At 47.8% G+C, this 21843-nt stretch overlaps 1 protein-coding gene across 1 annotated transcript in view; it reads left to right on the top strand.

Annotated features, from left to right (window-relative positions):
- The window catches only part of Clstn2 (calsyntenin 2), a 559342-nt gene that overhangs the window by 510107 nt on the left and 27392 nt on the right, over positions 1-21843 (top strand). The window contains exon 9 of the mRNA XM_047565351.1: positions 16040-16202. Coding sequence (XP_047421307.1) covers positions 16040-16202 — 163 coding nt within the window. The remainder of the gene's footprint in view (positions 1-16039; positions 16203-21843) is intronic.

The raw sequence follows: 21843 nt of genomic DNA, 5'->3' as shown, positions 1-21843 counted from the left end.
AGAAACCCAGGTCAGCCGCCCCCCATATGGAAGCTCAGGGATTCCAAGTTGCCCTATGAACCTCAGGGTTCTGGACATCAGTGTCTCCTCGCCTGTCCGATCGCTGTAACCCATAGGCATTTCTTCTAATTGGGTAGGGGGCCTGATCCAAAAATCAGCCTTGCAGGTAATTTTTCAAGTGCTTGGAAAATATCTGGGAATTGAAAAGAACAAACCAAGTAATGGATAAAATAGACCCATCCATGTGACCACAGAAGAAAAGCTTATTTAGAAATTAGGAATCCACTCAGAGTATCTGTGAGGGGGAGATAAACTTTCTAATCATGTGGGTAGTCCTGCCATCAGACCGATGCCAACCACTCACTGGGTCATGACTGAAGGATCGTACTGGAAGCGGGGACTCAGGCGGCAGTGTCCTGACTCGGGACATGTTCTCTCTCTTCCTGTTTTTTTTTTTTTTTGCCCTCATTTGATGATTGGTATAATGTGCTGTTTGTTTTCCACATTTGCCACATCTGTTGGAGAAATCAGCCAAGGAGGAAATAACACCTAACATTCAGGAGAGTTGGGGGCCCTGGCCCTCCACCCCACCCCAGAAGTTCCCTCTGTTAAAACCACTGCACTTTTACAAAACTTTATTTTTTTTTTCCTTTTGTGGCATACCTAAAATATTCACGCACCCATCTCCTAGGGAGACTGAGGAGAAAGTGGGATAATTTTTGTGGAGCATGTTGAAAATAATAAAGTATTATTTCATTAATGGAAAACGATTAGTGTTGCTGCCATTAATGAAGGTTATTAAGGATCTATTATTAATACAAATTAATGTTAAATCTGATGAGGAATGAAGCAGGTATAAATAAATAAGATCTAAATGAATGGGTTTAGAGGTAGTAATTACAGTGATTGAGTACCGGTCCTGCTTTTTCTCTTACTTCTTTCTGGAAGAGAGGCGACAGGAGCAACCCCACACTGTTTAACGGGTGGCCCTGGCTGTTGAGAGGGCAGCTCTTCCTGCCAATCACCTTCCCCCCACCCCGGTCAATCTCTCTCCCACCCTCCCTGTCCTCTCTCTCTGTCTCCTGCACACCTTAGCTTGCCATTAATTCAGTGCCTGAAATCCCATTGCTTCCTGCTTAGGCTAAGGGAATCCAGTCCTAACAGACTTTCTCAGGAGCAGTACGAGTCACTCAAATGCTCTTCGGAAGCCATCGGCTTCATGGTCACTACAAGAGGACAAACACCCAATACCAGTGTTCCAACAAATCCCCAGGTTTGGTGCTTCCCTGCCTGGCCTGAAGGCCGGATGCAGAGAGGAGACACCCCTGAACTGGTCCTGTGGAGTCAATGGAATGCTTCAGGAGGCCTCATCTCTCCTGAGACCCTCCCGCCTCCCTCAGTGTCCGTTTCCACTTGACCTCAAGAAACCCTGCACAGGCGCACTTCAAATTCACATCCCATAAATGATTGGTTTTTTCTTTCTTGAGTTAACATACCACGGTGGCTTAGAGCCACCCCTGCCTATCACCTCCAGATCCTGTTAAAAGGCAGACCAGGATTCAGAAGGCCTGAGGTGGGAACCACACTTCTGCATTCGCGACCTACTCCCCACCGATGCTCCGGCCACTGGTCCATGTGGTGCAGCTGGTGGAGCCCCACAGAAGGCTGCACAGGGCGGGTCCCAGGGACATCCAGACGCAAGCCCACTGTGGCACTGGTCAAGTCATCACACTCTCTGAGCTCAGTTTACCTGTAAAGTGCAAAAGTAACTGCTGCCTCCAAGAGAGCCCCAGGAAACAGCCCACAGGCAAAGAGGACCTTGGACATCCTGCCATCCATAACCTGCCTTCCCTCCCTGGCCTCCCCTTGCCAGGCAAAGCCATAAGACCCATAGGAACCTCAGGCTGAAAAATCTACTCTCTCTGACGTAGTCTTAAGTGGGAGCGTCTCCCCCAGAGCGTACGAGAGAGCCTGGCAGGCCTTCCAGGGACGTGCTGGGCCTCCAGCCACCCTGGGCTGTCTGCCTGGAGCACGGTTGCCAGGGACAGGCAGGTTTCCTGGATATTTAGTGATTGTTTGGATGAATGAGTGGGATGAATGGATGTGGTTGACAAACCCTTTACTATTATTACTTAACAAGAGGACCCCCTTGTAAAAGTGCAATTTCCTGAACGCGTATAACATCTCACAGATTACTATCAGCTCAAATGAGATTTAAACAATTTTTGTTCTTTCTACCAAAAAGGTGCCTCCCGGCTCCTGAACACCCCTTTTCCAGTTCTGTTGAACGATGGGATTGAATGCTGTGTCTCCATTGAGCGCTGTTATGTCGCTAGCCCTGCACTTGAAAAGAAAGTCAAGCAGAGTCCTGGACTCTGAGACCTTGGCAGTCTTATTCGAAATGTAGTAAAATCTAGTCCCTGGACAGTGTGACTGAGACGGAAACCAGGATGAACGAGTTCCATTCATCAGCGAATGCCGAAGGCCGTTTACCTGCGCATTTTCTGACATCCACAGTCAGCTTGGAAGCTTGAACCAGTCTTGCTTTGCTTGTGACTGGCACTTCTGAAGCCGATGCTGGGTGTCCCTCGGTGGACATGGAGGTCAATGGACCACCCATCTTCTCTCCCAAGCCAGAGAGACTCGGTGGTTGGCATGTTTTTGTTTGTAGTGTGTATTTCATTTTGTTTGTTTGTTTGTTTTGGTTTGGGAGGGAGAGATTGCTGGATTTTAACCAATTTCCAGAGTTTCACATGAGACCAAAACCCAGGTATGAAAATCTGCCTTGGCAAATATTCATAATATCCGCTGCAACCCGGGCTTAAGCTCTTGGATATTCTAATGGATTTTAAACTGCAGTCATTTCCCGAAGATTCCTACAAATTCCCCAAAGCTAATGGACTGACTTGTAGCTCAGAAAAAGTACCCAATTTCTTTGCTGTAGAAGCCTGAGCTGAGGCAACTGTGGCAAGCCTTCCCTGGAGAGGCCCCTGTGAAATGCAAATCAGACTTTCCAGGAAACTGCTCTGCAAAGGGAGTGGGTGAGCCGGATACAGCTGGAATGTTTCTTCTGCTCAGGACTTGGTCCTCTGAGGAACTTGAACTTCATTCAGTTGCTCCAGATCCACCAAAGCCAGATGGGTTGAGGAAGGGCACGTGGGGAAGGGTCTGGGCTGGAGGTTCACAGTTCCGTCATGCACGCTCACTCTTTTCTGCTGCCACCAGAGCAGACAGACACCCCCCCACTCCACCTATAACTGAAGAAGTCCCTGGTCCCCTGGAGCTTTGAGAAGTAGGATGTGCTTTGACTCCTTCCTCCCGCCCCCCAGCACATGCAGTGTCTGAAAATAGAAACACTTAACCAATTCCATTCATGACCAGCTCACTTTCCCAGGTGGAGGGGGGAGCAGAATTTATTCTTTGAATTATTCAGGGGAAGTTTTTCTCACCAGCACTGAGATATGAGATCTGTCAACTAAATTATAATTATGTTTCTCTAAAGATATCCACTGAGATTCCTCTTTTTTTTTTTTTTTTTTTTTTTTAACTTGCACGTATTCCATACCTGTTCACTGAGAGACAGACTGTATTTATGGACAGCCAGCCTCAATATTCAGAGTGGCAAAATGAAAAATTAATTTTCTTCAAACATGTTACTGAACAGTGAGCTGCATCTCCGTGGCCTATTAGTTGAATATGCTGGGACCCTCTTCTACGGACTTAAAAGAAGAAGCTCTTAGCTACTTTTTGAAATCCAGGCTTGGGAACAGGAAACAGAAGTCCTCGGCTGGCTCTGGCCCTGCTGCCCACAAGCTGACTTTCCTGGAGCAAGTCACTGCCGCTCCCTGGGACGCAGAGCAGCTCTGGGAGACCCTCCCAAGTTCCCGCCTGTAGATGCCCACAGACCTGGGCTTCTGGGGGTCAGAGAGTTAGTCGTAACCACTCTCTGTGGTTTATCTGTCCAGGAGGGACTGAAAGAAAAACTGAGCGTGAAAAGAAACATTTTCGTACCAGCACATTCTCTCCTTTCATCCCCTGGCTGATCCTTGTGTCCCTGCCAAGTCCCTAAGAACTGAGAGACACTTTGGAAGTTAGCACCTCCCTCTGCTGTCTCCTGGCCTGAGAACCAGCAGGCCCTGTGTCTCCTGTACACAATAAATCCCTCCCCACCTCCCTCTCCACATTCTCCTCCTCCTGGGGCTGCCTGGGACCCCAGGACCTTAAGCCTACCCCTCACTTTCCCTTTGAGAAGTCCCTTTGGCACTTGAGACTCAGGATTCCTTGTTGCTGAAAGACCGTGTCCCCACTAACACACCAAGAGCCTCATGGGGGCAGGGAACTTTGTAGAACGTGACCACTGTCCATCCATACTCCCATCTCCGCTCTCCCGTGTACGATCAGCACTTACTGAGAACCCACCTCATACCTGGCAATACTGCGGTAGACATGGTCCTTGTCCTCGTGGACCTTGGGGTCAGTGGATGGGCTGAGCAGTAGTACAGCCATGGGCCATGTGTGACTCTCAGGTGTTTGAAATGTGGCTGGTCTGAATTAGGATATGCTCCGGTGCAAAATGTACACTGGATTGCAAAGACTATGAAAAAATGTCAAAGTTCTTCACATTTTTAAATTGAAATGATAAATGGACGAACTGGGTTAAAGTATAGTATTAAAATTAATGTCATGTGTTTGTTTTTACTTCTTTAATTTGAGGATAAGAAGATGCAGAATTCCACGCGTGTCTCGTGGGTTGTAAGTGACGGTTGAAGGAGACGGTCAGGGAAGGCAAGGCGGGTGCAGATGAAGTGGTCCAGCTGGGTATGAGGAACACCGGGAGGCTGGGGCTCTTCCTGGACCAGGCTAGGGGACAGGACAGCAGAGGGCTCGTGCCAGGAGCAGCGTAGGTCATGTAGGTCCATGAATCCAGGAACAAACCACCATAACGCCTACCTATTTTTTTTTTTTACCAGTATGTAAGGCGGCATTCCAAGTGTTTTACATGTATTGACTCAGTTATCTCCACGCCAGGGGGCAGTTACTTTTCTTACCGACACCTTTTTATAGGTGAAGGAATTGAACAGAGAGGGGATGCAAGTTGCCTAAGGTCACACAGCCAGGCAGTAATTCAATCAGAACTTGAACCAGACAGATCTGGCCCCAGAGCCTTGGTGTGGACCTGTTCTGAAGCTCCTCTCCTGAGTCACAATGGGCACCCATTGCCCCATTTGGGGCAGCGCAGAGCCTAGGCTGAGAGAGAAGAGTGATGTGGGGAGACCTCAGGCTGTGCTGGTGGCGGCAGGAGTGGTGGAAGGCAGAGGTTGTCGCTCTGAAGGCACCTGCTCCTCCAGGTCCTCTGCCCCATCCGGCAAGCCCTCCCCGCTGAGCTCCTGGACCCTCTTACCCACTGCTCCCTTTCCATCACCACCCCTCCTGACCTCCACGTGCCCAGTGGTCCAGTCTGCCCAATATGGATCCTACAGCACCTCGTGCCTTCACCCTTAGAATTTCTTACAGATGTAGTGTAGACGTACTGATGTGCGTAGTTTATTCCACCAGGGAAAACTGTTTCTTTTTGCTTATTTTATACACTCAGCACCTAGCATCTTGCTATTCTGTGATTGGTACCAATAAATATCTATATTGGATAAATGATCAAATTCCTGCAAGATAGATCTTCTACCCATTTTACAGATGAAGAAACTGGTACTCGGCAAGCTTTAGAAACTTGCCCCAGGTCCCCTTCCCAGGTAAACCGGTAGCAAAGCTGACACTTTCCCTGAGCTGATTTAGTGAGAACTCACTGGATTCCTACTGCCCCTCAGTGGAAATGCCAGGAGGAGCCAGAACCCCAGGATGTACGTCAAAGCCGAGGCCAGGGAGGAGACGTGCTGCCCCTCCTAGCCAGGGTCTCACTGCGACTCCCAAATCTGATGAAGTGCATCCTCCCTGCCTCCTCCCCGCTCCAGGGTCTGGTAAGGCTTCTCAACCCAACCTTTTTTTTCTTTTATAGACACACAGCACGGGAGAATTTGCTAGAATTCCATGTGCTTGGCTCAGATATGACTCAGATAAGGACCATGGTCCAGTTTGCCCAGGTGGACCCTCTGTTCCCCTTTTCTAGAGGAACCATTCCCAGAGTTGCTAGCTTTCCCAGTAAACCTGTCCATAATGCTAATTATCAGGTGGCTGCCATGTCCCTTGCCCTATGCCATGAGACACTCACAGTCTTCCCTGGCAGAGGGGAGGACCCATGGGTGAGCCTCCACCCACCTCCCCACCCCATCCTAAAACAAAGGACTCACTCTGAAGACCTTTCGTGTCTGGAGCTTGCGAACCGCCTGGTCCCTGCACAGTTGATTGCGCTCAGGGTGGAAACACCTGAGGAGAAATGTTCCCCTTCCTAATTGTCAAATTTAAGACATGTGCTTCCTGACCTGTTAAAATATTGAACTTGCTCAGTACATGGGCGCTTACAACCTCCAACAGGCAGACTGTGCCTCTGCGCCTCCGAATCTGTGCCCCAGGGCCCTGACAGATGTCATCCAGCTCAGGAAATTCATGAGGGAATATCCCCAGGTGAATTCCGCCACTCACTAGTCCTGGAAGCAAAAGCCGTCCAGGAGGAAGAAAGCGTGGCGGGCCAGGGCTGCGTTTTACTGTGGGGGTAAGAGTCCTAGAGGGAGAATCAAAAGACAGGAGCCAGGCAGGAAAGCCCTGGGTGGGCAGGGGCAGCGGAGTGGCCCACGAGGTGCTGGAAAGCAGCAAGGGCCTGGCTAGGGTCTTTCCGTTTACTTCACTGTCACAGCACCCCCCCTCCCCGCCAGGAAGCGCCTGAGGCATAGCGAGCCCATGACACATGCATCGCGTGAGCTGATGGGATTTTTTATTCCAGATAATAGTCCTAGGTGCCTCGCAGGGGAACAGAACAAATGAGGTCCCAAAATCTCATAAATGGCCCACTCTGTCCTCCGTCCGCCTCGCCAGATTACATTCTCCAGGCAGAGGCCGCCAAGCTTGGCCGCACCAGAACCCTCTGGAGGGCTTACCAATTTCTATACTGGAGCTTCTGACCTTGGCATGTTGAGGTTGGGACTGGGGAATCTGAATTCCTAACAAGTTCTCAGGGGGTGCTGATGCCTCTGGTCCAGGGACCACACTTTGAGAAGCACTGCTGTGAAGGAACCTGCTGAGGGGAAAGAACAATTCTCCTGAACTGTGTTAAATGAGGCTTCAGAGACCCTTCTATGCATTGGTCAAAGACTGTTCTATAGAATCCCAGTTGGGAAAGGAAGCCTAAAGGAGTCCGAGGAGAACATGTCCCGAGTGGGAATGAATGAGGCCCTGGCGTCCCCTGGCGTCCCCTGGCTGCCCTGTTCCTCTGCCTCCTTCTTGTCCTGGAGAACGAGACGGCACTGCGTGCACAGCTCCCGGCTTCACTGAGAACCGATTTTCTCCATGAAACCTCTAACCTCTGACCCCCCAACACACACACAGCCAGCCCTGCCTCACGGGGCCCTGAAGCCTTTGCAGACCAGCCCCATGCTGAGTGAGGGAGAAGCTGTGAATTTGGTGGTGAGAGAATGTTTGCTGGGAACTTTTTAATCCATGTAAATGGTGACTGGAGACATGAGGGCATCGGCCACGGGTGCCATCGAAGGGAGAGCTCACCGGCATCTCTTAAGGGGCACGCCTGCCAGTGAATAAACCAGCTGGTCACACGGAAATCAGAGCAGGTGCCAAGGTGCCAGGCACATCGCTACGCTTCATACAGGACTGATGTGCCTTCTCTCCCCAGAGGAGTTTAAATCCCGGGTGTGAAGCAATTCTTGACTTATAGGCTCTAAGCACAACTTAGGATTGTTTTGGGGATTTACCCAAATTTTAAATGGCGTGGACTCTTTGACCACCTTTTGTGCTTCCTGCTCCCTGTGCCCAGAAGCCCTGAGTCAGCAGTCACTTTTTGACAGGAGGCCCCCTGGGTGCTTCTGAATTGCCATGGTCACTTTCCAGGAAAGCACATTGCACTCCCTCCCTGAGGCTGGCTGGCTGGAAGGACCAGCGATCTCCTGGGAAGATCTCAAATAGATTTGCAAATAGAAGTAGCATCCTTGCCTTGGCAGGAGCCTGATCTTGGCGCTGACCAAAATCTCATCTTTCTCCTGTTCCAAAACAGTAGTCTGAGCCCAATGGCCTCATAAGTCTGCAGTGAGACCTGGTTTGCAAGGTTTCGATTCTCTGGTGAAATAGCTCTCCGTTTCATGAAATGAACTTCAGTTTTGACCTACTCTTCAGATGCCTTCTGTGGGGCAGGGGCTCACGTAACTCCATTATCCATCACCTACTGAATGCAGTAGACGATAGGTCTGTGGAAGTCAAGTATACGAGGCACTAAAATAGAGTTGCGTTCTCAGCCTTGGTATGGAAGATTTCCCCCATCCAGCTTCACCTTCAAGGTGCACCTTCCGGGTGTTTGCTGGTATTTATCATTCTGTCTCCAGTGGAATCTGTATCTCTTAACTTTATCAGTTTCTTTCCATATAAATGCTCTATACTTTCATCTATCTTCCAATTCACTCTTTCTGTTTCTGGCTTTCCCATCTATGATTAACTTACTGTTGATTTATTTTTGTTCCAATAACTATGTGTTGCATCCCGGGAATTTCTGTTTGGTTTCTTGGTAGCCTCTGTTTTCTTCCATTCCCTTTTGTTCCATTTTTCTGTATTTCCCATTATATGAATCTGACCATTTGTCATGTTTGCTTTTTTTTTTTTTTTTTTCAAACTCAGAGGGCTGTTTCTTCTTTGCTTTGTAACTTTCTGCTCTGAGCTCATCTCAGAGCTCAGATGGGGCTTGCACATGCCCCACGTTGTAGGTGTCTCTCTATCGCGAGGCTTTGAGTGATGCCTTTGCCAGGAGTCCTACGGATTTCATGGGTGCATTTCTAAGTTAATTTCTGCATCCAGGGTGTTCGTGGAATGTCAACTGTGCACATTTGGATCCGATGCCAATGCTCAAAGCAGGCTTTGGGGACAAAATGCTTGGCTGGCTTTCACCCTGCACCAGGTCAGGGGTGGTATTTGTCCTGGGACCCAGGCTTCAACGGTTCCTCACAGCAGAGGCTACATGCAGACATCACAGCTCCGGTCTTCTCTTTGCAGAGAACCTGGGTGTCCATCCCTGTCTCCCGGAGGACTGTCTCTGCCGATGGGGTGGCCACAGCCCCATAGTAGCCTTCAGGGTCAACTCCCAGGCGCAACCTTGGTTCCTCTGGGTTTGATACCCAGAGTCCACTTCCTAGCTCTTCTGTCTGATCCTTCTGTCACCATAGCTGTTACATTTTACCCAGCATCTTAGTGCATTTGGAAAAGGAAAGTCTGAACATATGCGCTCAACATTATAGATGACTTCACTCGGTTCGCACGGTCCCATGGGTAAATATAATTATCATTATTCTCATTTCACAAATGAGGCAGCAAAGGATTAGAAAAATTACATTATTTTCCCAAAGTCCAGAACATGATTCCCCAGAAATTCATGAAGAAGGTGCAACACCCAACCCCTTACCCAGCCCTGGCCTGCATCAAATCCCTCCTGCCCACACTGTCTGCTGCACTGGCCATCTTACTCTGTGGCCGGCTCCAGGGTGGCCAGTCACAGAAGTCTCTCTCTCTGACCCCCATGCACACCCAAGCTCTCTATCTTGCAACAGCCTGTCCCAGATGCACTCTGTCAATCAAGCCCTCCAGCCCTCTCTTTGCTTCCTCCAGTATGATCAGGGTTGTGACTTGGATGACAGACCACATGGAGAGCACCTGCTGAGGCAGGAACAAAGGAGAAGGAGGAAGCAAGGCTGGTGGAGGTGGGGTTGAGCTCACCTGGGGGCACAAGGAATTTGAAGTGCCTGCAAAACTCCCGGGAGGATTTTTCAGGGATGATGAGACACACAAGTCTCAGGAATTGAGTCTCTGTTCTGGGTCCCAATTTAGCAGCGTGTGAAACTGAGCCACTGGTTGAGTGTGAACTGAAAAGACAAGAAGCCAGACGTGAAAACCCGTGGTGGCCCGCGTGTTACTTTTCACTCTCAATAAGTTGTAAGTTCCTTGAGATAAGACACCATGTCGCTGGGCATGGTGGTTCACACTTGTGATCCCAGCAGTTTGGGAGGCTGAGGCAGGAGGATTGCAAGTTTGAGGCCAGTCTCAGCAACTTAGCAAGGCCCTCAACACCTTAACAAGATCCTGTCTTAAATAAAATATAAAAAGGACTGGAGATGTGGCTCAGCGGTAAAGTACTCCTGTATTCAATCCCTGGCACAATCTGCCTCCCCCCAAGAAAACACAAAGAAACCAAGTTATTTCTTTCCTTTTATTTTTGAAAGGTACCTAGGACAGAACTGATTCTCCTACTTCATCAGGTGGTGACAAGGACTGAATGGTATAAAGAATAATCGGAAAAGCTGCTTCAAACTTGAAAAGCATGTCCAAGTTTGACTGTTATTAGGACTCCCATCCCTTCCTCCCACCCAATGACCTCTAGGCCTTCTTGGCCTGCAAAATAAAAGCAATCCGGGTCCTCAGCCTCAGTTCCCAGGTGATCCCTGCAGCTGCACCTGAACGCCTCACCTTCCTCTAACACAGCCCCCTGCGCCCCAGCTCTGCATCTTTGCTCCCTCCTGTCCTCCCAGTGGGTTGGACACCATCCTCCTCCACACAGTAAAGCCGGCACCCTGCACGACCCTGTGACAGCTGTGAATCAGTGTGCTCTCAGCCTTTTTGGTGACATCATGACTGAACTGGAAGCTTCATAAGGGCAGGTGCTTTACCTGTTGTTGGTAAGTAGGAGAAGCAGTTAGTTAGCAAGTGTCTGCAGGAGATACTGAGTGGATCGCCATATGCACCTGAACCTGGTATCACTGACAATAGAAGACAAATGAATAAAGGAAAAAGAGGTTTCTGCTTCATTTGCTTGGAATATATTCCTAATGAAATCTTAACAGTCCTCTGAGATTCACTCTAAATTCCCCCTTCTCCCAGCTGGAAAGAATCATTCCATTCCCTAGGACCTCACAGTGCTTCGTACCTGGCCTGCAACACTTATCTCCATTCCCACTGAATTTGAATATTTTGTGAACTCAATAAACCATGCCCTACATTAGATTGAAATTCTTAAAGGCAAAGGACATATCTCATAAACTCTCTCTTGCAGCCCCTGGTAGACATAGTAATTGATTCACAATAGTTGTTAGGTGAATGCATTTCATGTTGAAGAGCTATGTTCAAAAACACCTGATTAAGAAGGGAAACCAAGTCAGAACTTCCAGTCTGGCCCTGGGTCTGGTGCGTGGATCAGCCTCTCAGCATCTGCAAAGAGGACTTTTCATCTGGTCTTCTCAGGTCACCAGCAGCTTCCCTGGCTCCTGATGGCTTGGAATGTCGGCTGCTCCTAATTTCGACCTCCTTTGACTCTGTCTCTGCTACCTTTCCTCAACATTTGCATGTGGATTTGTGACATGCTAGACAGCAGCTACAGCCACCTGCAATGGAAGTGTTTGCAGGTGTTCAGAGAGTAAAGTTTTCTAGGTGCAGCCTCGAGCATCCTCTCAGGGGATGGCACGGGATGTGCATGATGCCAGGTGGCTTCACCAGTTACTCACCAGCAGTTAGGAAATAAAGTTCTGCTCTCCCCCCAGGAAAGGTCACCTTTCCTAATTTCCTTCTGTCTTGGTTGAACATTGACACATTTATTTTTGCTACCTTCTGGCTCGATCATTTTTCAATTATAGTTTGTCCCTGAAGTTCTAGCAGAGGTCAATGCAGGTCTCTTCTTGATCATAGATCCACATTTATGAAACCCTAATTAGGCATTTCCCTTAGCTGCTAACATAGATTACTTGGTGGGATAAATCTACAAACATAAACTCAGTATGAACTAAAAAACTGTTAGGAGGCCCAATTAGGAGCTCACCAGGCAGCCTCCAATCATTATTACCTCTGAGTCTTGACTCGGGCTGTTCCTCTTCACCCAGAATACCCTCCATTTTTATTTTAGAGGATATAAATATTGCTATCTTTTGTTGGCCCGTATTAAAATGAGATAAGATGTATCCCTTTTCAAATATCTGCGATTCTAATTTTCTTACTTTCTTTTATTTTTTAGTACTTCATGTGGCAAGGAGACAAAGGCCTGTCCTTATATGCTGTGGATAGGAATATAAACAGTCACAATATTTTGCAGGAAAAAAAACGTTGACAATATGTATCAAGAGCCTTAAAAATAGCCTCAATCTTTGACCCAGAAATTTCATTTCCAGGAATCTTTCCTAAGGATATAATCAGAAATGCAAACAAATATTTATTCATAAGAAATTAATTATAGCATCATTTGTAAAAGCTGATATAAAATTATCTGATACTAAAGGAGGAGTTAAGTATATTATAGTAGATCCATATTACATAGCCATTTAAAATGAAGCTTGTGAAGGTGTTTTTTTAATTTTTTTTATTTTATTTGTTCTAATTAGTTGCTCATGACAATAGAATGCATTTATACAATTCAATGCCGATGTTAAGGGTCAATGCAGGTCTCTTCTTGATCACAAGGGGTACATGCAAACTTTCAAATTGTCATACGGTGTGAACTAAATAGAACTTCCCAATTGTTGTTTCACAGGATGTTTATGGGAATGCTATAAATAGAAAAGTTCCAATCTCCAGCCAGGTTGAAAAGGGATTGCAGGAATATACTTAGAGGCTGCTGGGAGCCTTGGGAATGCTAGTGGGAACAGAAAAGGTACTCCCCCAACCAAAAAGAGGCTCAACTCAGCACACAGGGTCACTGTTTTAATGCAGGGAGCCACAGCAGTGGAGCACAATTCAAAAACCTGGAGGAAAAACACCTAGGGAAAAATTGTGATACTGAGAGGGAATGCTACTGCTGTGGTAATATGAAGTTATTCATATTGCTCCTTCCTTGGAATTTTTTGCATTGTCGTATAAAAGTGCTATGCATTGTGAAATTAGATAAAACCAGAGCGACCTTCTGCATCAAGTTACTGGAGACGTGGGGCATTGTAGAGTCAGCTGGAGCACAGAGTCAACCACCTGTCTCACGAAGAATGGTAGCGAGGGCCTAGGAGGGATGGACTCTCCAGTGCTGTTGGTTGGCTTGCACCTCCTGCAGGGTACAGGATATGGTCAGGACCACCTCACTGTCACATGGGCTTCCAGATGCCTCTGGGGACATCCCCAGGATGTGAACCACATTGCAGATTTTCCTCACTTGTCACCCCCACACCCAGGTGGAATTGGGCTTCCTTGAAGCTTCATTCAGATATTCTTAGTTCCCAATTTTCCACCAACCCTAGACTCTGTCTCTCCTTTGTGCCACCTCTACAACCCGAGGTCACCTCTTCCTGGTCACATGCCCTTCACCATGTCAGGGTCTGGCCCAAGGACCTCATGCAGAAGAGGAGTGTAAACTGAGTCAGGGCCTCTCGCTCAGTGTGACAAGACTTAGGAGTGACGTTTCTGGACCCCTCCAGCTTACCTCCCAAAGTCTTCTAAAATATTCATCAGGCTTTATCGGGCTAATGGGCTTCAAAAGGAGTAATTTTCTGAGACATGAGACAGGACAATATAAAAAGAACATTAAGGAAAAAATTCTTATTCCAAAATGAAAGGAATAGATCATTTAGCATCCCTATTGGTGTTATCTATTCATGAGAAACAGCGCATTTAATCCAGAGAGGGAGGTAGGGAGGGCTTTGATGCCCTCACCTTGGGGTCACCTTCACGCAGAACTCTTCTGTCTCTCCTGACACAGATGGCAGGGCAGTGGAGACCAGGGGGTGCAGACCAGCTGTGTCAGAGGAGGACTCCACAGTGTGCAGAGGGAGAGCGGCGCAAGTCCAGCGGGACTCCAAGGCACAAGGAGGGCAGGGGAGGGTGACACTCCCCTCCTGTCTCCTTCCCAGGACACACCAGTCCTGGCTTCAATTTCGGATCACGCTCTATGAGTTCAGTTCCTCCAGGTCAGGGGATATAACTCCAGCCCACTCCCACATCTCTACCAGTCCGTTAAAGAGGGTGCCCAACCCTGAGACCAAGAGTCTTAGGTGTCACAGGCTGAGAGGACTTATGTGAGAGTGCCCTGCTGAGGCCAGGCCAGGGGAGGTCCACTTGTGATCCTCTTCTGCCTCCCTGGTGCACCAGGGTAGGGACAGCTGAGTGTGCTGGGAGGACTCTCCCCCTCAACCTTGACCTCTCTTGAGTTGACAGGGCCGTGAGATCACAGCAGATTCTCAGACAAGCCCTACACTACAGACAGAGGGTTCCAATTCTTCCATGTCGTGTACTTCTTCCTCTTTCTGTGTTCATTGCCCCTCTGTTCACTGGATTTCCAAGACTGTGACAAAATAGCTGTGAAAAGCAACTTGCATGGAGGAAAGGTTTATTTTGGTTCAAATTTCAGAGGTTTCAGTCCATGGTTATTTGACCCTGTGGAGAAGCAGAACATCATGGTGAGGACCCATGAAGGAGGAAACTGCTCACCTCAGGGGGGCTAGGAGGAAGAGAGAAAAGAAAGGGCTGGGTTCCCAATATGCCCTTCAATGACATGCCTCTGTGACCTACTTCCTCCTACTAGGACCCCATTTCCTACAGTTACCACTGTCTCCCAAAAGTACCACCAGCTGGGGACCAAGCCTTTAACATATGAGTCTTTGTGGGGGTCAAACCCTGATATCTCCCACTCCTTTCTGATTCCTGATTCTCTCTTCATCTTCCTTTTCTGGTACTCCACCCTCCTCCTCTCCTTTATCTTCATCTTTATTTATGCTTTTAATTTAGCATCGTTTTTACAGCCCCATCTATCCCCAAACCTAGAAAAAATGATTCCAACTGAACTTTTTTTCTCTACTAAAGAACTAAGAGAAATTTTATTCAAAGCAATTTATGTTGACACCCCTACCTGTCCACCAAAAATTTGTCAGCTACAAAAATTTGTAGCTGGTGATGATATGACCAAAATTATCTGCCTTTAGTCAAATGAAATCTGCCTTCTGTATCTGCAGGTTCTGCGTGTACAGATTCAAACGACCAGCAGAGCGTCAAAGCTGTTGGAAAAATCTGCATCTGTGTTGAACAAGAACAGATGTTTTTTCTTGTCATTATTCCCTAAACAACTGCATGACAACTATTTATCAAAACTTTACCTTGTATCAGGTATTATAAGTAATCTAAAAGTGAGTTTAATTATGAAGGAGGATGTGCAGGGGCTGTGTTTAAGTACTTGTTATGGTTTGGATGTGAGGTGTCTCACAAAAGCTCACGTGTGAGACAATGCCCAAAGGTTCAGAGGAGAAGTGATTGGGTTATGAGAGTCTTAACCCAATCAGTGAATCAATCCCCAGTCAGGGATTAACTGAGTGGTAACTGAAGGCAGGTAGGGTGTGGCTGGAGGAGGTGGGGCATTGGGGGCGTGGCTTTAGGGTACATATTTGTATCTGGTAAGTGCATCTCTCTCTCTCTCTGCTTCCTGGTCATCATGCGAGCTGTTTTCTTCCACCATGTTCTTCTGCCATGATGTTCTGCCTCACCTCACACCCTGAGGAATGGAGCCTGCTGTCTATGAACTGAGAACTCTGAAACCATGAGCCCCCAAATAATTGTTCTTGTCAGTGTTGTAGTCATGACAGCAAAAAAACTAGCTGAAACAGTACTGTATCATTTTATAGAGGGACTTGGAGCATCTGCAGATTTTGTTCTGGCAAGGCACCTGGGAGTCCATCCCTGTGAAAACTGAAGGGTCACTATAGCCACCTGAGGATTGGGTTCTCAGGTGTTCCTCTTCTCACCGTGTCTGGCAATGAGCTTCTATAACCTCAAGCATGTGTCAACCACCATGTTTCTTGAATTTTTTGCAGTAACAATTGTTGACCCAGAAATGTCTTCCCCACCTTTCACAATTAGGATAAAGGAGACTGTTGGATGTTGCACTGTGTATTCAATTTTAACTTCTGCTTTTCTTTCTCTTCATTAGATTTGTGACAAAGAGTGGCATTACTATGTCATCAATGTGGAGTTTCCTGTGGTTACGCTGTACATGGATGGAGCCACATATGAGCCTTACCTGGTGACCAACGACTGGCCCATTCACCCATCTCACATAGCCATGCAGCTTACTGTTGGTGCTTGTTGGCAAGGTAAGGCTACGTGGAGTTCTTCTCCCGACTTTGTTTGTGTACAGTATATGAATGATGCTGATAGAAAAGCAAAAAGCGGGGCTGGGGAGATAGCTCAGTCGGTAGAGTGCTTGCCTTGCAAGCACAAGGCCCTGGGTTCGATCCCCAGCACCGCAAAAAAAAAAAAAAAGCAAAAAGCGTAAGAGTTAGCCAGAAAAAAAAAAAAAAGTTCTTCTATCCCTTACTAATAAAATAGGACTTACAAAACTTAAGTTTTAATCCAGACACTAAAGCTGTGTAATCAGGAAGCACTTGGCTTGAGACTAGATTTTGACTTTAGATCAACAGGGTCAGTTTCAGGTTGCCTCTGAATGGCTAATGCCATATATTATCCTGGAATCTTATCTAGTTCCAAACTGGGGATGCATAGAGTAAAGGCTAAATGTAGAATCTTCTATTGAAATTGCTGGTTGGTTCTGTTGAGTTAGTTAGGAACTCACCCCCAACTAAGTTGTCCAAGCACCCAACCCTCTGTCCAGGGGGACTTATGAATGCCCAGGGTTGTGGGGAGTGAGTTGTCCACAAACCATAAGGCCATGGAGGTCGTGCTTAAAGTCAGCTCAGTCCTAAGCCCCTCCCTGGTGGGCCCTCTGTCCCTGCCTCACTCCCTCAGCTCTGCCTTCTAATCCCCACTTTAGGATTTGGAAGCTGGAAAGCCAGCTCTCTGTGCATGCATGCATGTCATCTTATCTTTCACTAGTTCTGCTGGAGTCTCTGCTGTGCTGCCTCAAGGACTGGGTCCTTTGAAGTTCTTGTGAAAGCAGAAGGGAAGGAGAACGCTCCCAAAGAAACAGATCAGTACTTTGAGATAGGACCCAACCTTGTGTCAAAGGATTCTGTGAAAATTCCCAAGATTTGTGACATTAGACATTCACCATGGGAGGGTGAGGGGAGAGGTGGGATATCATATAGTTGTCCCTTACTGTCCCCAGGGGACTGTTCCAGAACCTCATGCAGATACCAACATCTGCTGGTGCTCAAGTCCACTCAACCCATTAAGTCCCATCATCCCAGATAAATATGGGGCGTGTATAAAAACAGACTGGGTGAGTTCTGGGCTGCCCCATGAAGCTGAAGCTGGAAAGAACTGCACTCAGTGCAGCCTGGGAGCACTGGGGAGGCCAAACCCAGGAAGGAGATGCAGCTGAAGAGGGAGAGGAGCGGAGGTGTTTTTGAGCTGAGGCCACCTACTCAATCTGATGTGCATCAGCTGATGATGGGAAGTTCAACAGAACTCAGGGCTGTGAGTTTGTTCAGTTCTTCTGTTTCCCAGGACACCAGGAAAGGGGACTCTATCACCAGGCAGGATCCCATGGAACTGACTGGGATAGCAAGGCACTAAATTAGAGGCTGCACAGAAATCATCAACCACTGGACACAGCTGTGCTAGAGTCATGGCCCTTGGTCTTGGTGTGGTTCAGTGCTCCAGCTGGATACTATGGTAGATACCATTGAACACAGCCTGGGGAAGCCCATAGGAAAAGAGGGTCACGTCCCCCATGAACCTTACCGTGATTCCTCCTTATAGGCCCTCAAAGACCACATCTGGATCCCTGTCATCCTAACCTCAAACAGAAACCTGTCCCCACCTCTGCAAGGCCAGTTACAGCCATGGCTACTTAGTCATAAACCTGGACCCCTGAGTGGGGAAACTGTCCCACCAAATCAAAAGTGATTTCATAAATAATTAAGATGATCCTTGAATTTGTTAAAATAGGCTAAGTTGTGCTGCAGCGATAAGCAAGCCCTGATTCTCACTTAATTAAAATAATTCTCACTTCCTAGAGGGATCTTCTCTTCTCTTCTCTGCTCTATCGTCAGAGTAGGGCCCAAGCAGACAGAGCAGCCACGTTGCTGGGTACCTAAAAAGAGGAAAAGAAAGCATAGCAAGTTGTAAACGTTCTTAACGCTTCTACCTATCAGTGATGCCAATCATTTTTGTTTCCATTGTGTTTTGCTGGTCAAAGCAAGTCACAGCGAACTCCAACAGGACAGGGGGTTGACAGCCATGCTCCCTCTGGGAGAACTGAAAATGCTTTATGAACTAATAATTTTGATAAACTCCGCAGTGTGTCCACCTGGTCAATAGGTATTCGTTTGACTCTCCTACCTTTTCCTAAGAGAGACAACCCCAAGGTCCCACCAGTTCCTATCTCCAAGTTCAAATCTCCAGGCTCTCTGAGTGATTCCTGGTAATCTGTCCAAGTGAGGTGCAAGGAGAACTATAAACCAACAGGACAAATTACTTCCCACCACTGTGGCCACCTCACCTTCCCCTCAACACACACACTCACAGAGTGGAATGAGGCATAATAACCAAGAAGCACTTCCACTAAGAGGAAGAGAGTTAGAGAAACACAGCGGTTTGGTCCATAGCAGTTCTGAAATCCCTTTGGTGGATGTGGTGAGGACACCATTCACTGAGAGATGATTCCTTCTCCAGTATCGCCAGAGGCCATGTCTCAAGAGGGCACAGTCACTCCATAAATACCAATGCTAAGACAATACGTGATTGCAATGTATTTAGAAGCCCTGCCACAAAATGTATTTGTAACGTGAAAACCAAATATGCACTTATTTTAAAAGAATGTGGTGGGAAGAACGAGTACCGACTGTTCAGTATTTCCGGTGCTCTTCTCTTACTTGGAGTCAGATGTGACCACGTGTCTTGCCTTGGCTACTGGACTGTGAGTGGCAGTGCCTCATGTCATTTCCTGGAGGAAAATTCCAGAGCAGCTCTTTATATCCATGGGTGTCTTATCCTCTGAGAAGGTGTTATTGGTCCCACTGTATAAATAAGTGAACTGAGGCCCAGAGAGGGGAAGCAGCTGACCCACGGCCACCCAGTCGAGCCTCCCCACCCTGTCCTCCTGTGCCTGTGCTCTTGTCTCTGTGGCTCAGGGTCGCCCATTGTAAGTTATCATTTTGTTGATGTAACTATGTGTCTGGGAAGAGACACCAGCTGAAGTGTATTGATACAAATACTATGAACCCTTTGCCTTTGGAGACAGGAACAGTCTCGAGATCAGAGCAACCTGGAGACTTGCTTTGCTGTGCTGTATCCCCCTTTAAGTTTTCCTCTGGTGACAGAGCGTTTAGCTTCTGGAGTCAGGAAAAAAAAAATTAACTTTGACTCAAATTCCAGCCCTGCCACTTGCTAGTTTTGTGGACACTGCAGGGTCCTTAACTTCTGTGAGTTTCTCTGCTGTAATCTATAAAATAAGAGTGACAGCCGCCTCACAGAGTTATCACATGGACTAGGTGTGGGCACACTGTGTATGCTTGGCATGTTCCCTTGAATGCACAGATTTAAAAATGTCTCCTGGTTTCGGCTCCACCGCCTTCTCTATTTCTCCCAACGAGACCTCCATTGCAGAGCTGGCATGTCCAAGTCGTGGTCCCAGCCTTCCTGTCTTCCTGCGTGTCCTGACTTTCCTCCTGCCCCCCAGGACTAACGCTTACACACAACCCTGCCCTCCCAGGTCCAAATGGGACTCAGAAGCAAAGCCAGTGACACTGCAGAATAGCCAATCAGAAGACCGATGTCGGAAGATGGGGTTGACGTGTGGGCAGGGATCTGACCAGGGAGTCTTCTGGGCCGTGGAGACTTGGATATTTTCTCTGAGAACAAGGAAGACACATGGTGAATTTTCAAGAGGCAAAGAGCCTTAAAACCTTTAAAATTGGAAAACGGTGTTTTATGGGGGGAGCAAGTTCAGAGGAAAGGGAAGGGAGGTGACAGAAAGGAAGGTTGGCACGGGCTTGCTCAGGGTTCCCTGTCACCATAGGTGGGTGGAGGAAGTGGAGAAGAGGCTGAGAAAGGGGTTGCAAGGAAAGCCTGGGCCCACGCTGCCCAGATGAGGAACCTCGACTCCCAGGAACGCTCACGTTCTTCTTGGAGTCACATTTTTTTGTCTGCAGGTCAAAAATCTTTTGGCAGGACATAGCGCTGTGAAATGAACGGCCTGCAATGTGGTCCGTATCTCCGTGCGTTTCCAAACCTTCTGCTGTCCACTTACGTACGTGGTCTCAGCCCTCCGTGGGAACCTCTAATTGCCTTTGGGCCTGCAATTGTGGGGAGCTTTTCAGGTGCTTTTGAGGTCGGCAAGGAAACTAGTGCTCACTGGTGATATTTCTGATCAGGATTTAACAAGGGGGATAGAAAATGATGTGATAGCAGCACCTTGCTGTTGTCCTGAGCTCTGGCCCCGCTCTGTTGCTGGGCAGTGTTCTCCGTCCCCATCAGCCCACTGTCTCCCGTTAGCAAATTTGAAAGCCAGTGCAACCAGTGGAACTTCATTTTCATCAGTATTTTTCTAGTAATTAAAAAATGAGATATCATTTATACTTAAGAAACGTTGCCAATGAGGCCTAGAAAATGGAGCATCTCACAATTACAAGAAATGGCTTTCCCACTCAGAATAGACCCTGAGTATCACAAAAGAGCTTTCGTTCCTCTGTGTGGCTGACGCACACCACTTTTCATCACCTCTGTGTTCAGGATGGACTCAGACCCTCTCTTGAACAAGCTCACTTTGTGCTAGCTCAGACACTGTTGGCTCTATACAAATACCAGCATCCTTGTTTCTCCATGGGTCATATGAATCTGTTTTCTGTTCCTATAATAAAGTACCTGAGGCTGGGTATTTTATAAAGAAAGGAGGTTTACTTAACTCACAGTTTAGGGAGGTAAAAAGTCAAAGAGCATTGAACTGGCTCTGGTGAAGGCATCTCTAGCCATGTCACCTCATGTTGGATGTCATCACAACGGGTCAAGTGCAGGTGGGTGAGATCACATGGCAAGACAGAAGACCAGAGCACAAGGAGGAGCTAGTCACCTCTTAACGTTACTACCACATCTCAATACTGCCACCCTGAGGACCACATTTCCAACCCAGGAACCGTGAAGGACAAACTCAAACCATAACAGGTCACAGCAGAAGAGCTCATTCAAAGGACCAACATCCTTTCCCTTAGACTTTCCTTAGAATTTTTGTTTTTACTCATTCCATTTTTAAGGACAAAAATTTGAGTTCTACTCATAAGAAGTAAAAATCATATCCTCAGATCTGCCTGGTCCCCGGACCTCTACACTGGGCTGGTCCACCCAGATGCTGCAACCCAGCTGTGCAGGGAAGTCAGGAAGGCTGTCCGTCATGCCAACCAGGAGCCCTGGGGGTTCTGGGAGATGCCCCAGCACGGGGCAGGCCAGGGCACCTCTGCCCACTCCACCACAAGAGCAGCTCTGTTTCACCAACTCCGCGTTGGATGTCTGGGCAGGGGCTCTTTTACCAAAAGAACTGAGTGTGCTTGAGGAAGCACGGTTCCAGACAGGTTCAGGAAGTCGCCCTCCTGCTCTTGCTTGGTCCCCATCTGCTTTTGATGGATCTCGTCACAGCATCCCCTACCTGTGGCTCTACCCCTCGTGACTGCCTCGCCCCGTCTCTGCCAGGGTCTTTCCTCCAGTGTTCAGGACACTGGCCTTCCCAGAGTGTCCAGCCCCGCCTGGTCATGGATGGTCTTGGATGAGGAAGGCCCTGTTCTGGGTGGATCCTACCCCCACTCAACAAGGCAGAGGACAGAGAAGGGTGTGCTTCTAAAG

The sequence above is a fragment of the Sciurus carolinensis genome, chromosome 9 (genome assembly GCF_902686445.1).
Source record: "Sciurus carolinensis chromosome 9, mSciCar1.2, whole genome shotgun sequence".
In the NCBI taxonomy this organism is placed as follows: domain Eukaryota; kingdom Metazoa; phylum Chordata; class Mammalia; order Rodentia; family Sciuridae; genus Sciurus; species Sciurus carolinensis.
Note: the sequence above shows the minus strand (reverse complement) of the source record. Positions and strands in the feature narration are given on the sequence as shown.